The 15,388-nt window shown below is 30.3% G+C and overlaps 3 protein-coding genes across 3 annotated transcripts; 2 read left to right on the forward strand and 1 right to left on the reverse strand.

Annotated features, from left to right (window-relative positions):
• The first annotated feature begins 2,361 nt into the window (after positions 1-2,361).
• On the forward strand, positions 2,362-4,649 carry LOC110997373 (dephospho-CoA kinase domain-containing protein). Its single transcript, XM_022265508.2, has 4 exons — positions 2,362-2,699; positions 2,898-3,189; positions 3,262-3,465; positions 3,714-4,649. Exons 1-4 carry the CDS (start codon positions 2,588-2,590, stop codon positions 3,799-3,801), a joined length of 696 nt encoding a protein of 231 aa, XP_022121200.1. The 5' UTR covers positions 2,362-2,587; the 3' UTR covers positions 3,802-4,649.
• A 275-nt stretch (positions 4,650-4,924) lies between these two features.
• On the reverse strand, positions 4,925-6,221 carry LOC110997365. Its single transcript, XM_022265500.2, has 3 exons — positions 6,138-6,221; positions 6,010-6,072; positions 4,925-5,391 (listed from the first exon to the last, which is right to left on the reverse strand). The coding sequence occupies exons 1-3, from the start codon at positions 6,173-6,175 to the stop codon at positions 5,073-5,075; spliced, it is 420 nt and encodes a 139-aa protein (XP_022121192.2). The 5' UTR covers positions 6,176-6,221; the 3' UTR covers positions 4,925-5,072.
• Positions 6,222-6,360: 139 nt separating this feature from the next.
• LOC110997366 (enolase-like) lies at positions 6,361-11,926 on the forward strand. The gene is made up of 4 exons (XM_022265501.2): positions 6,361-6,785; positions 7,190-7,412; positions 7,750-7,833; positions 10,634-11,926. The coding sequence occupies exons 1-4, from the start codon at positions 6,610-6,612 to the stop codon at positions 11,924-11,926; spliced, it is 1,776 nt and encodes a 591-aa protein (XP_022121193.2). The 5' UTR covers positions 6,361-6,609.
• The last annotated feature ends 3,462 nt before the right edge of the window (positions 11,927-15,388 follow it).

A 15,388-nucleotide genomic window follows, 5' to 3' on the forward strand; every position in this document is an offset into this window, starting at 1 on the left:
CAGCAGGACACTCTGCGCCTGCACACAAAGCCAAGACCACTCAAGCCTGGGTTGAGCGTCAAAACATCGACTTAATTAGGTAGATATGAGGATTAGCCTTTCTTCAGTCCGGACATTAATGTTTAATTATTTAATTTATATTATTAATAAAACCCCATAAAAATTAGGAGTCTGAAGTCATCTCCAAAAAAAGTAGTCACTGAAATCGATATGAACATGGTACGTGCTCCGATAGACTGGCCGCGGCGCTCAAGTCCAACTATCGACCATTAGCTATAACCACCTCACCATTGGGAAGTGGCTGGCGGATGGATAGATCCAAAGCCTCCTATCAAGTATTAACTAAAAAAAATTATATATATATTTTATGCGTTCAAGGAATTAATTCATAGATGGATGCCAAGCCGGAGAAAGAATTTATATCTGTAGATTTAAAATTGTGATACATATATTTTTTTTTGTGTAGAATCCTCTCCAATCCCTTTAACATTTTTTTCTTTCTTGTTATCAAGCCGAAGTATTTACCAGCTTTTGTAAATCTAACCAACAAACCTTTGCCAAGAACAATTAATTAAAAAGGGATTTCTTAAACGTCGAAAATGAAACATGACATCTATTTCTTAAAGTTAGGAGATAATAATATTTTATATTAAAATGCAAATTACATGTCGAGTTAGCATGTTTCCAAATCTTGTGTGTCAATTTCAGCATACCTTAAATACAAATAGAGCATAAAAACAATTTTTTATAAAATGTAAATATATATTTTATATTTATTAGGTATGTGTGTATAACACGTTATTGTAGATCACATGAAATTAATGTCCAAGTACGTACGGGAGAGCTGTAAAGTAAAATAAACATATGTATATATTATGACAGAAACTAAGTATTCACAATTTTCTGATATTTTCATATTTACATCGGGAAAAGTAAACAGTGACTCGAACAACATACTATACTGTTTCAAATTTTAGGATGTTTCTATGTTATGTATCAAATGGAAGTTTCCAAAGAACTTTAACAATGTTATAAAATGAGCACAATGTGTAACGATAGCTTTTATCAATTGAACAATTTTATTTATAGAACAGCAAGTAAACAAAATATTAAATTATATGGCTGCCCAGTAAGTAGTAACACTTAGTTATTAATTACTTACGACTTTTGTGCTTTTAACTACAAATGTAAATATTTATGTATTTCCTATTTTTACAGGAACTTAACACTAATACAATAAAACAAACAAACATTATACAAACAAACCAAGAAACTATAAAACCTAAACCTTTTTTATAAACTAAAATGTAATTAAAATTAATCAAAAAGATTTTAAACAAACTGTTACGAAACACGTGTTCTAAATATAAAAATACTAGGATATACAACTTGAACATAGTTATCGATTTACATGTTTACAATAATTAATTTAATTTGATTCACCTTTGTAGCAATATTTGTATTATGTAAGTTGTTTACTTTGCTCATTTTTCTATATATATTATGCAACATGTTAAGGAAGATAATCAACAAAGGTTCGATTCGGTGACTGATTACTGATTTTTTTTAGTATCTATATGTGTAATATAATAAATCAAAACCTAACTATTAATAGGTACATGTCTGTTATATATGCAATGGATATACAATATTTGTTTGTTTCACTCGAACACTGTTACAGGTAAAAGGGTAATATTAACCACGTATAGCTAAAATAAAGTAAAAATAATCTACAACTCAATCTAAAACTTCTTACACAATTATTACAAATCCCTTATTTTTTTAAACGTTTTGAATTCATATACAATTCATTTTACAAGTTCTTTTTATGCAAGTTTCATTTTATTATTTAATTGACAACGATTTATATTTAGCTATCTGTTTTTATTATATGTAGACATATGTATGTCTACAGATGTAGGCAGTGGCCAACATGGGCATTTTCTCCCTAAATTTAGGGGAATCTAGAAGTCGATCAATCGGTTCGTAAAGGGGTTTTAGGAGGTACATTTGTTTGAGGTTCTTTTTAAAGTATAAAAAATCATAAAGTAAAATAAGATAACTTTTTTCTAAAAAAACACAAGCGTCTATACAACTTATATTACGCCTAGAACCCAACCAAGAACTAACACCCAAGCGTGGCTACCACTGAAATAACTAAAATTTGAACATCGAAATTTATAAAATTTATGTGTATTTTTCTTGCATATTTGAAAATTGACGAGTTGATATCAATAACTTAAGGGGTTTTACGATACGTTACAATATTTAGGGCTATTAGATGTTGGTTCTAGGCCTCTAGGGGGACAATTCTGTAGGAGATGGCAACACTGTAGTCAGCTTCGATGATGCTTGTAGTTCCCTGATTTTTAAAATAACATAATAAAAGTTAACTCGTCGTTCCTTTTCCAAGAATATTTTTACATAAATATAGCCGAGTGTATTAAACGCAAACCTTAATATCACGCTTAATTGTGGGTGCTTTAAAAAGGCACCCATATATAAAATATTTTTATTCTTTTTATTATCTGTCAGAATCTTTTATTTTCATAATAAAAATTATAGAACAAGTTAATTTTTAGAAAGGATGTTCATTGTGGGTCTTACAGGAGGTTTAGCTACGGGCAAAAGTACCGTACTATCTATATTTCGTGAAAATGGAATTGCTGTTATAGATGCCGATGATATTGCTAAGAAAGGTATGAAATAGTTTAATGTTTTTATGTGAATTTATGAGTATATAAAAAAGGGGTGAATGATATGTTTTATGAAGACTTTATTCATTTTTTACGAATACAATATATCATCCGAGATTTATGAATTCTATGCTGATTGTTATTATAAATATATTTAAATCAATGTGTATATTTTTGTTAACTTAATTAATCAAATTTCAGTCTTGGAACCTGGAACTATAGCATGGAAAGAAGTTAAGGAGTGTTTTGGGGATGAGGTTATTAGTGATGATGGTAAAGTAGATCGACTAGTTCTTGGAAATATAGTATTCAATGATAAAGATAAAAGAATGAAACTTAATGCTATTACACATCCTAGAATCCAAAGTGCCATGATGAAAATGGCCTTCAGATACTTTTTCTCGGGACACAGATATATAGTGATGGAGGTCCCATTACTCTTTGAAACTGGAAAAATGTTAAGATTCATGCATAAAATTATAACTGTTGTTTGGTAAGATATTTTTAAGCTCTCGCTGAAATTTTGAAATAAGAATATAGAAAAATGTTAGTTATTTCATTTCAGTGATATAGATCAACAAATTAGCAGATTATGTGAAAGAAATGATTTCTCTGAAACTGTTGCAATGACTAGGATAAAATGTCAGATGCCTCTTGAAGAGAAAGTAGCTAAATCAGATTTTGTAATTGATAACTCTGGTGACATATCTGCAACTCGACAACAGACTGAAAGTATCATAAGGCTCCTAAAGCGATCTAAGTTCACATGGTAAGTATTTATGTGTATCATGTGTATTATATTTTGTAGGTACACATTTCTGTTTTAAAATTTAATCAGGTTCAACCAACAACAGAATAGTCAAACACTTCAAAATCAGTTCACTAGTTTGAAATTAAAAGTATCCATGCATTTAAAGTAAATAATGTTGACAAGTATTTGAGGTCAGTTTAGTTTGTTTTGATCACTTATAATTTTTTATTTATTGCTTAATTTATTTGTAATTTTTTACTTTACAGGTACTTTAGAGCTATAATATTAATATCATCTTTATCTTTTTTATTTGGAATTGCTAACATTGCCTATAAGTTATACTGTAAAAAATAATTATAAGTTTAAGTGTGTTTACTATGTAATGCAATTATTATACAGGCTCTCTTTTTACTTTAGGATAAATAATAATCTAAATTTAAAAAAATTGTCTGCTCTAAATTTTTTAGCTATCATTGTGCTTGTGTTGAGGTTTGCTGTTTCCAATGAAAATTGTTATATTACTTTTTTAAATATATAATGTCTTTATTGTATGTCTAGATTTATTAGCAATTTTTATTTATATTCAATATTGGAGAGTGGTAATATATATGTTGAATTCCCAATAATTAAAAATAAATTGTGACTGTGAGCAAACTCACAACTGTTTTTATTTTTAAATATTGAACTTTTTGATGAATAAATCAGTATTATGACTATTTAAAAAGATCACTTCTCTGTCTAATTTTATCGCAGTGTAAACAATTTACTTTGATGTGTACTAAGTCCAAACAGTGTTTAACTTTAATTAGATTGCATATTATAAAGCAACTAATATCATTTTTCTATTTTGATATAAAGTAAGTACTATTTCTAGTATTTCTTTTCAGGATAGTTTCAACTCAGTGTAACAATCAATTTACAAAGAAACTATTTGTATGATTATTTGTTGCACATCATATGTATATATTGTAAAATATATTTATTATTATCTTTTAGCATAAGATTATATGTAATTTTTGATAAAGGGACATAGTATTTCGTAAAAAGTGTTTGTTTCTAAAGATTTGCAAATAGATATTCATAGATAAACTTATTCAAAATCCGTGGAATTTTAATTTGATAACCAACATACCATTTGAATAATGATCATGACAGAAGTGTAATTGATAACTGTATAATACATATAAATAAAAATCTAAAGTTTTTAACCAGTTTTTTCCATTCCTTTTCAAATTATACCTTTAAGCATACGTCAAATATTTGGTATAAGATAAAATATGCTAAGTAGTAGAAATGCTACGTATAAAAACCTATTTTAGAAATATTAATTTTCTACTTTGTTTACTTTAAACACAATAAGTAATATGTTGACATATAAAAGCGTTAGTCGAATTATCCTTGTCATTTCTATAGCGCTTGGTTGATGTTCTTGTATAAATTACATGAAGTATATACTATAACCATTAAAATACATATGTTACTATAAAAACATTATTTATTTATTTTAAATAGTTATTAAACTGAATAAGAAATCCACCACCACACCTTAAAATATATCTGGTAAGTAAGTAAAAGAGTTTTATCTGTGTATGAAGAACATAATTCGTTCTGTATTAATTAATGTTCTACACGGTAGATCTCTGATGGTCCGTACTCACTTGAGAATTACCGGAGCTCGTTGAGTTGTGACTCTCTTGTTGGATAGTTCTCAATATAGGTCTCAAATGAAATTTTTTTGGTGATTTTGGCTTAGTTGCGGTTACGTGTTTCCTAAATATATTATGTACGGTATTTCGTATTGCAGGAGGATTTGTCATAACTTGCGTTTGAGTTATAGTGCGATTGTATATTTGTATCTGAATGACGTTTCCGTTACTGGAAGGATCGTCCTTTTTTTCGAACATCTGCGTAAGTGGATTGTAGCTATACGAACCGAATATTGCTCTGAAAATTTAAATTTTTTTGTTATGTATTTTATAAATAAAAAAGCGAAGATATTAATGAAAAGCAATCATCTCTCATACAAGGCGAAATGGAAGACCATACTCAATGGGGACAAAAATTATATTTGTTAACGTTGTAACACTCTTTAAAAAAATATTTATAAAACGCAAGACAACGCAAGGTCAATCAACCTTCTAAACTCTTCATGTAGAATCTTCCTTCATCGGAATGGTAATAGCGCAAAAAGAAAGAACTATCCATTAGTACACAGCCGGGGTTCAAACGCCCGACCTCGTTGAGTAACGCATGTGAGGGCTAACACCTTAAACTATCATTATGATAGGTATGCCTTTATTTTTTTACAATAGAGTACCAAATTATATATCCTCATCCATGACCACATCCGCTTTTAAAAAAGTGAGTAAAACTTTTTTATAGAATCAATAATTAATAAAACCGAAACAGTATTGCGCAAGTCTTTAAACCTCGAAGATATGAGAGCTATACAACTACCGGATTTATAATCTGAACTACTGTAGAAAAAGTGTGATCGAGTTCTTTTCTATTAGAAAAAATTCGTCAGGTGATATATTAAGTAAGTAAATTTATAATACATACGGCTTAACAAACTCCTCTACTACGAAACGTGGTAATTTTTCTTTTCCATAAACATTGAATATTCTGAAAATTTGTAAATATATATTTAAAAAACGTTTTATACAATAATATAATACAAGTTAACATACATTAAAAAGTGATTTATCAAAAGCAAAAGGAGTATCATTATGTACTTCGACAGGTCTATGGTTCTATATTTTACGGTGTTTCGATTTATATTATTTTTAACTTTTGTTTATTTTTATAGCATATTTACAATATGCCATAAAAATGTTATAAAGAAATACAAACGGAAATTGCCCAATAGTATAAATTTGGTATAAACGAGTACATGTTGGTGAATAATGAAAACATATTTGATAATTTTCTTAAGAAGATTCGGTTCAATAAAGAGATATATTTATAACACGGCAAGTGGGCGGAGAGGAAAATGGTGGGCGGGTCTTTGTATAGCCCGCTACAGCCCTCTGAGCAACCCTCCGAACCTCAATTCAGTTTGAAGAGTCGAACAATTCGTACTATGTCGACTGCGGAGCATCTCTTTAGTTAAAAACCCGCGAAATATGTTTAAAAAATGAAAGTGTTATTTAGTTATGCAATATGGATAATGGTCATTTAAATGTGTGTCATTTAGAAAATGGCATCATGCCTATGAACATAGATCGATCTCCAAATTCTGGCCACAATTCGGACATGTTTCTTTATGATGATTCTTCAATGTCGGATGGCAGTCTATACGCTAGTGACCAAGAAAATCATTCGGTTCCACGAAAACGGTAAGAAAGAATTTTATGCTATGTGCAAATTTTTTCTTCTTACTCCTAATCTTTAATATATACATATAATTTACACACAATTAGCATATTATGATTTTCTTTTACGCATCTAAGCGTCGACATAGTTTTAATTGGAAAAGCCTTTCAATCTCAACTCAAATCCTGTCAAAATTACGTTTTATTGAAGTTGGAAAGAAAAAAATAATTGATTAAATCATATTTTGAGAATAAACATACATATGAATATATAAAAATATATTCATATATAATTTGTAAAAATACACATTTAGTAATTGTAGTTATTAAGTTAGGTATATAAATTGCCATATTTCCCTTAGATGAAATTTCCCTTATTTCATTGTTAATGAAACAAAAGATTTTTTTTTTGTCTTACCTCACAACAGGTCAGAATGTAGACGGCTGCATAAACGGCGGAGTCGGTGCCCGCAACAACAAATTCAACAACGCCAAGCAGCCAACCTACGAGAACGACGACGTATGCAATCAATCAATGATGCCTTTGAAGGGCTCCGGGCTCATATACCAACACTACCTTACGAAAAGCGATTGTCTAAAGTCGACACACTGAAGCTCGCTATCGGCTACATAAGCTTTCTTGGAGAATTGGTAAATAACATAATAAACTTAAACAATATATGTATAATGTTATTGTAGGTACGGCCCATAAAAACCAAAAACATTGTAATACTACAATCAGTAACTTTATTATTTATTTATTGTTTATAACTTACCTTTTGTATAATGCTTCTCAATTGCTAAGCGCGATATAGTATTAGTGTAATATGTCGATGATAGAGCGGAGTGCACTCCTGATGATCTTTTTATTACGTTAATAATGTACCTTTTGAAAAACTATTTTTAATTATAACGAGAGGCGAATATATTTCTATGCGTATATTGTGTATGTATATTAATTGAGTCAATTATATTGTTTGTTTAAAAGGTTCGCACTGACAGAAATGCATCGGATAACATGCTGTCAGGTGTTGGTAACGGCCAGAATAGAGAGGAACAGAAGAAAGTTATTGTGAGAGGTAATTTGGTCGTTTCTATTTCATAAAAGCAAAGATTCCGTTACAACTTAAAAAAGCGATTAAAACAATATTCAATGCTATTAAATAGTTACAGCTATTAAATAGTTATAGGTATTGTCTTGGCAAGAGCCAATACCTTTAAACGTTTTACCTTTTATTATTATTATAATTGATGTATTATCACATGTATGCTATACTAATATTCTACCCAATTACTTATCGACATACATACTAATTAGGTTAAAATATGTAATTAAAGAAACGTAAGATCTCTGTAATAATCGCTATGCACTAAGTTTCTAAACTACGTATAATGTCTATAAAGATTTCATATAAATACAAAAGTTCCAATCGAGATGTTTATGTTCCTGAACAGAATTTTATGTCTTAAACACGTCATTACTTTTTAATTACATAAAAATATAACACAAAATGTGTTACTAATACTCGCCAAATTGCAATAGCGGCAGGAAAAGCGCATCAAAGATCAAACACCACAGAAAACAAGACGTGTGAACTGTGAACCCCATTGTTGGGTCAAACAGTGCCAGGGCGCGACCCCTATTTCTGCAATTTGTTTGTACACCTTTCAGTAATCAATAGTGGTTGCTGCGTAACTAATGTCCTAATTAAGATCGTCAATTGTTTAGATGCCACGGCTATATAAACGATGCAGCAAAAGTTTTAATAAATATATTTATTTAACTTTTAACCCATTCACATTAAATAGAAGAAGAAACGATATAATATTTACACAAATTCATCATTGCTCAAATACTTTTGCTAAATAGATTATACAGTTATAATAGAGTATTGTGCAAAAAGGAAGTCACTAAATGGTTACAAAGCCTCAATTACGATAAAACTGAGGAACTCTTGGATATAATGGGGTTAGGCGCTGTATGCTGAAATACAAGTTCACACCTAGTTCAGCGTCAGATAAACCTGACTAAATTTGTTTATATAACTAGCGCAATTAGATATAAGTTTTTCCTGTGATTATTATTATTATATAATAATAATCACAGGAAATTATATAATATTATATTGTGGAATTATTATATAATATTATATTGTGGAAAAAGTTAGGTCTATCGGAACTACACTTCGCTTTCATTTAATCTGTCAAAAGCACTTTGACACCTTACACTTTAAAAACCTACGCTAGTTTAGACTTAAAAAAATAGTCCTACATTATTTTTAGGTTAACTTTAAAATACACAGTCCAATTCAACTCTTTTATCTTTTTATAACTAGAAAACGGTGAAATTATCATAACTTCATTTTGTCGCATGTGATAAATTGTCATCATTTGGTCCAGGTGCGTTTGGGACTAGTTCCCACGGGACATCGCGTGATCATCATTGATGTTCGTGCCGTTTATGCAATAACTCCCACATCTAAATTAAATTTTTTAAGCGATTATTATAGATCTACTATGAGTGTTCACCCAAATATAGACTTTGATAAAAAATTAATTTACCTTCCTACGGTATTTCGTTTTATGTGAAAGATATAAAATACTACGGCTATATTTAAATTAGAAAATACAAATTCAATAATAAAAATATCTAATAAAAAATAGGTCAAAATTTTATTTACTTTGGCTACTTCTATATTGTTCTAAATATTATATACTTTAATAATAATTATTACTACAGCAATTCATTTACATATTAATATAATAATGGGGAAAAAAGGCGTGCCTTTATATTTAAGACGTTTTTATTTTATTTTTTATTTTTTGCTTACTGATTAATATTTAAAATGTAATGTAGATTTTATACAAGATTTAAGAATTACTATACCATTTTATATAATTATATAAAATGGCTTGTGAATACTGCATACATAATAATAATATAACTATTATTTTCACTGTTAATACACCAAAAATAATACTTATTTCTTATAATTGCTTATTAATGCAAAAATATGTTGGATGCTACAGTAAATATACTTAATTCATTTTCCATTATAATGTACAGCTGATGACACATCAGGAATTACAACTTAACAATCGCAACAATGTAAACAAGGGTGTGATATGAAGTGCATTAGCGAATCACGCCGTAGCAAATTTTCTATTTTGTCTTCAAGTGGGGAGGCGGTGTGTATTAGATTCATATTAAGTAGTCCCTTCTATATTTGTTCATAAATATTTCTAAGGATGCTTATAATTGAGCCGATCGCAATATTAATGTAACACGTTCTATTGCTTCTACATAAAAATTTTGTTTGCGTTTCAAATCAGTTTTTTGTAATACATCAAAAGGCTTACAATGAAATATGTATAAAGAATCAAGATTTGCGCGGCTTTATTTCAAAATTATAAAAAATATTATTAACAAAGGGGTGAATACCACGATTAACGCCAAGTGCGCACCACATAATCTTTTTTTCAATTACTAAAAACACCTTATCGAAATGTTTTGTAGGATTTACATAGAGATTAGGGCGCACGTGCGACACTTTATTGACTGATTCCGAACGGAGCGAGGTTTTTTATATATTTTATTTTGGTTTTGCATTACTGGGGGATATTTTCTTTTTTAACAATATTAATTTAAACAAATATAAAGATACCGAAGACATAGGAAAATATTTTTTTTAAATTCTCAAAATAAAACATTGCATAAAGTTTTTACATATGAAGCTAGTCTGGCTGTTTATTTTTTGTAAAAGTAGAACCAAAACTGTCACTGATTTGATATTCCATTCAAAATATTGTTTTTTAATCTTTATAAAGTATATTATATATTTAGAAAAAATATTACTAAAATGCCTATAAAGATTTTACTTGCGCGTCAAATCCTCGATGCTACTGGTATTCCTACGATAGAAGTAGATATGGTAACGGAATTAGGTTTATTCCGCATAGGCGTTCCCTCAACCGATGTAAAGAAGGTTGCTGAAGCAGTGCAGATGCGCGACGGTATCCCATCGGAGTACAATGGGAAGGGAGTAACAATGGCTGTTAAGAATATTAACACTATTATAGCACCAGAGCTTATTAAACAGAATCTAGAAGTGACCATGCAGAAAGAGATAGATCAATTTATGATAGCCTTGGATGGAACAGAAAACAAATCGAGACTTGGTTCTAATGCCATAATGGCTGTATCGCTTGTCGTCGCTAAAGCTGGTGGAGCAAAAAAAGGGGTCCCCCTGTATCGCCATATTTCTGACATGGCTGGAGTTACGAGTATAATACTTCCAGTGCCACACTTTGTTATTTTGACTGGTGGAATTGTAGCTTCAAATGGATTACCATTTCAAGAATATATTATTATGCCTACTGGGGCTTCATCATTCGCAGAAGCCGTACGAATTGGTGCTGAAATATATCATTATGTGAAAAATGTAATCAAGTGTAAATACTCCATTGAAACTACATATGTGAGTGACTCAGGTGGCTTTGCGATTCCCCTTGAAAGCCACAGAGATGCGCTGCTGTTTTTAACTGATGCCATCAAACAATGTGGCTATGTTGGAAAAGCTGAGATTGCTATAAATGCTGCCGCTTCCGATTTATTCAAAGATGGAGCATATGATTTGGAATTTAAAAATCCTAACTCAAATCCGCAAGAATACATGTCGTCTGATAAATTAGCTGAAGTCTATTTAGACAATATGAAAGAGTTTCCAGTTTGTTCAGTTGAAGATGCTTTTGATTATGATGATTGGGCAGCTTGGTCAACGCTCGCTGCTCGAACGCAAAGTCAGATTTTTGGTAATGACTTGACACAAACAAACCTCCGCAGGGTAGGTCTAGCGGTTGAAAAGAAAGCGGGAAATGCAATTGCACTAAGATTAAACCAAGCCGGTACACTAACAGAAATAATCGAAGCTTATAAATTATTAAAGACTAATGGATTTGGAATAGTGGTGTGCGACCGTTGGGGGGACACTGACGATTTATTTCTATCGGATCTTGTAGTGGGCTTGTCCGCCGGCCAAGTGAAATGCGGAGCGCCAGCTCGAGGCGAACACATTGGCAAATACAATCAAATCCTGAGAATCGAGGAAGAATTAGGTGCGTTGTCTAAATACGCCGGTAAAAACTATCGTAATCAAATGCAATAAATTTACGTATCTAACCTTGTTTAAGTACTTATTATTTTAAATCCATACGCTCTATTTCTGCATTTTGACCTAAGTAGGCAATCAATACCAGGTATAATAGAATGAATTATTTATCGACTGGCACATTATGCGACAAGCGGTCTAATCACAGGAAATACTCATTATATCTATTGTAATATAGTCTAAACTGTTATTAATGCACTCGTAGAATCGAAGTTGATCAGGGTTGCCAATTGCAATATCGGTGGGGCTATATATAAATATACAGACAACAATATAATGACAGACATGAAAAATTATCCATTGTTTTTTTTCTTTTTGTAGTATGGAACAGCATGAAAGTTCAAATTAAGATTTCGACGTTAGAATTCAACAATTGAAAATGAGATGCATTTGTGTCAATAAAAATAAGATTTATGTACCGATGTAAACGTTGTGAAAATGTTTTAAATTTAAAGATTTTAGATAATTTAAATTATGTAGTAAATACATTTGAGTAGTTTAATATTTTATCGGTCGTTAATGAATGGCATAGGTCAACCCTATCTTGCGATATGGTTTAGGGGCATAATAGCACGCACGTGCGTCACCCTCAACTACACCCTAACACTGCCCTATACACCGCATTCGCAAAGTTTTGTTAGCCCTCAGAGAATATTTAGACTCTCTTCAAAGTAATTGTAGATAAATAAAACTAATGTTAACGCAAGGGTGAGAGCGATTTAAATGTTTTTCATTAACTATTTAATATATGATACAATGAATATTCTTTATCTCAATATACAAATTTCGTTTAATATCGATGGTTGTTAGATTTCCAATTTTTATTTTTCAAATCAAATCAAAAATAATTTATTCATATAGGTACATAATGTACTCTTATGAACGTCAAAAAATAAAGAAATATACATTAAATGATTCTAATTTTACATTTACTGCCAGTTCTCAAATCAAGGGCGTAGAACGGAAGAGAAGAACTGGCAATAAACTCTCCGCCACTCTTTTTAATCGCCAAGTGTTTGAAGTAAAACTTCTTTATCGACGTATTGGAGAAATTTATTAAATATGACTAAAAAATTGTTTTTCTTAAGGCTTAAGCCTAATCTAGCCCATTTTCGTGAAGTTGCAAATAGTAGAAAAATTATATGTCGTAAAGAAGTTTCACTTCTTATCTGTGTACTCTTGTACACACACATTTTTTTTTTACACAATGTTTGTAAGGAGCTGCAACCATTACGCCATGTTCCATATGACATCTTGAGTAATAAAGAATAATAAAATACATTAAAAACAAAGATTTTTCCTCTATTATATATTGTAATTTTTAAAGGAGATATTATATTAAATAAAACATTTAAGAAATCAGAAGATAATCTCCGTATTTCGTATGTGCTATTTGTGTAAATGAACGACGCAATGTGTTAAAAGGATCGTTTTAAATACAATTTATATATTATTTATATTTTTTCTAACAAATATACATGATGATGTTACTCATTTTTTTTTTGCAGGCAGTAATTTCCAGTCACATTCCCTCTCGTGGTCACGTCGTGGTGATAGGCCCCCAGGTACAACTTTGCACGCCAAAATCTGGGTTCCGGAGGATCCAAGAGTATTGAATAGCCCAATTGACCTCCTTGACAAAGAAGAGCTAAGATAATTTGAAAAACCGGCATCCAACACTTACTTTTAATGATTCTCTTACTAATACACTAATTACGGAAAGGAATTGACTTTAATATAGCATAAGCAAAAATATGTAATGTTTATGTTTTTATTACTGGTGATAGCATTCCGTTTTAAATTATTTTAGAAATTTACCGGTAATAATAAAATTCAAATTTGAAGCCAAAAAATTTAAAAATCAGGCTGACTATTTTTTTGAAGATCCATGATAAGGAATGTAAATATATAAATATAATAGTATCGTAAATTATTCTATGACAAATATTAATCTAGTCGTTATAGATATATTATCGTACGTAAAAATTTCTCTAAATACCAAAGAAAGTAACAAATTCTAGTTATCTACAACTATTTTATTTGTAAGGTATATAATATATCTGTTCCTTTAATTTTAAATTAGTTTTCTTTTCTTAATAGTTATTTCGAGATACATAATAAACGCAATGGAAACACGATTAAATTTTTTATCGAAATCACGCAAGTTAACGACGGGAGGAGGCGGTATCCCCCCTCTTCAGGTGTTTACGTTCCCAGAGGGGAACTGAGTGCCTGGAAAATGGCGACTGTTTTAGGCATCACAGTTTAATGTTATGAAAATACTGTTAGTCTCCACCTCTGATGAATTAAAGCCTGTTATTAAGGTATTATTATGCCGAATTTATATATACCAACGATTCTCCTGTTCCTTGTGGGATATAAAATCCGTGATCCTATACTATGAATATTTACATACTTGTAGTGTTAACTTTGAAAGGAAAAAATGTGAACTTAGGGGTTTATATGAGAAATAATGAAGTTTTCAGATCATACACACGGCGTCAAAGAAATCGCACCTTTCCTAAAATTCGTGTGAAGCGATTATAACTCCTAAGATCCTTCGTGTCCCTATTATTATTAGTATCATTTGAAAGTTAATGAAATAAACCATATTAGAAAACGGTAGGAAATTGGCCACCACCCCATAAAAATGAAAATTCTTGGAAAATGTCAAACAATGTATATTCTGATCAAAATACAAAGAAAGCAACAATACAAACATTGAAAATCATCAATAAGAATCCTTAAAAATTAGTCTTAAAACCTAGTGTTGCCTCTTCTAGTCCTCCGAGCAACTTCCAAGAGGTCGACGTATTTGAGAATTTTCTATATGAATGGCAGATAGATCCAATAGTTAGTTAATAGGTTTTTAACAGCATACATTCAATATCGACTTAACGGCTTTTCCAGACCTATTACATAATTAATTTAATATATTTTTTACTGAAATATATATAAAACGCACCGTAAAGGGCATATTCGACATTTTGTTCTCATTGTTTTTAAAGGTATTGCGATTTCAAATATTACATCGGATATCAATTATATTGTTGGTTGATTTAATTTAATAATAATACTTTGAATTAAGTACGTTTTTATTTACGCGAATATAACAGTACAGTATTAATCGGTAATTAAATATTAAAAATATCTCTATAAAATCGTTGTAATTTGTAAACATACTGTTAGTTATTTGTGTGGTAACTAGCTGTTTTTGAAACTGAATTCTTTGTTTTAGTTGTACATATTTTCAATACCTACACAAACGAATCATGAAAAACATCCTTCATGGTAGCGATCAATAAACTGTGCTTGTCCGGATTGGTTGCAAATGTTCTTTCTCACGCTCGCTATATCACAAAGCTTTAAGTGACAAAATTAGTGTAGCAAGCATAAAGCATTGATATAGTAAATTGTGTTCGTTTGTTTAAATAAAAACTGCATAATCTTAAAGATTAG

The sequence above is a fragment of the Pieris rapae genome, chromosome Z (assembly GCF_905147795.1).
Source record: "Pieris rapae chromosome Z, ilPieRapa1.1, whole genome shotgun sequence".
Lineage (NCBI taxonomy): Eukaryota > Metazoa > Arthropoda > Insecta > Lepidoptera > Pieridae > Pieris > Pieris rapae.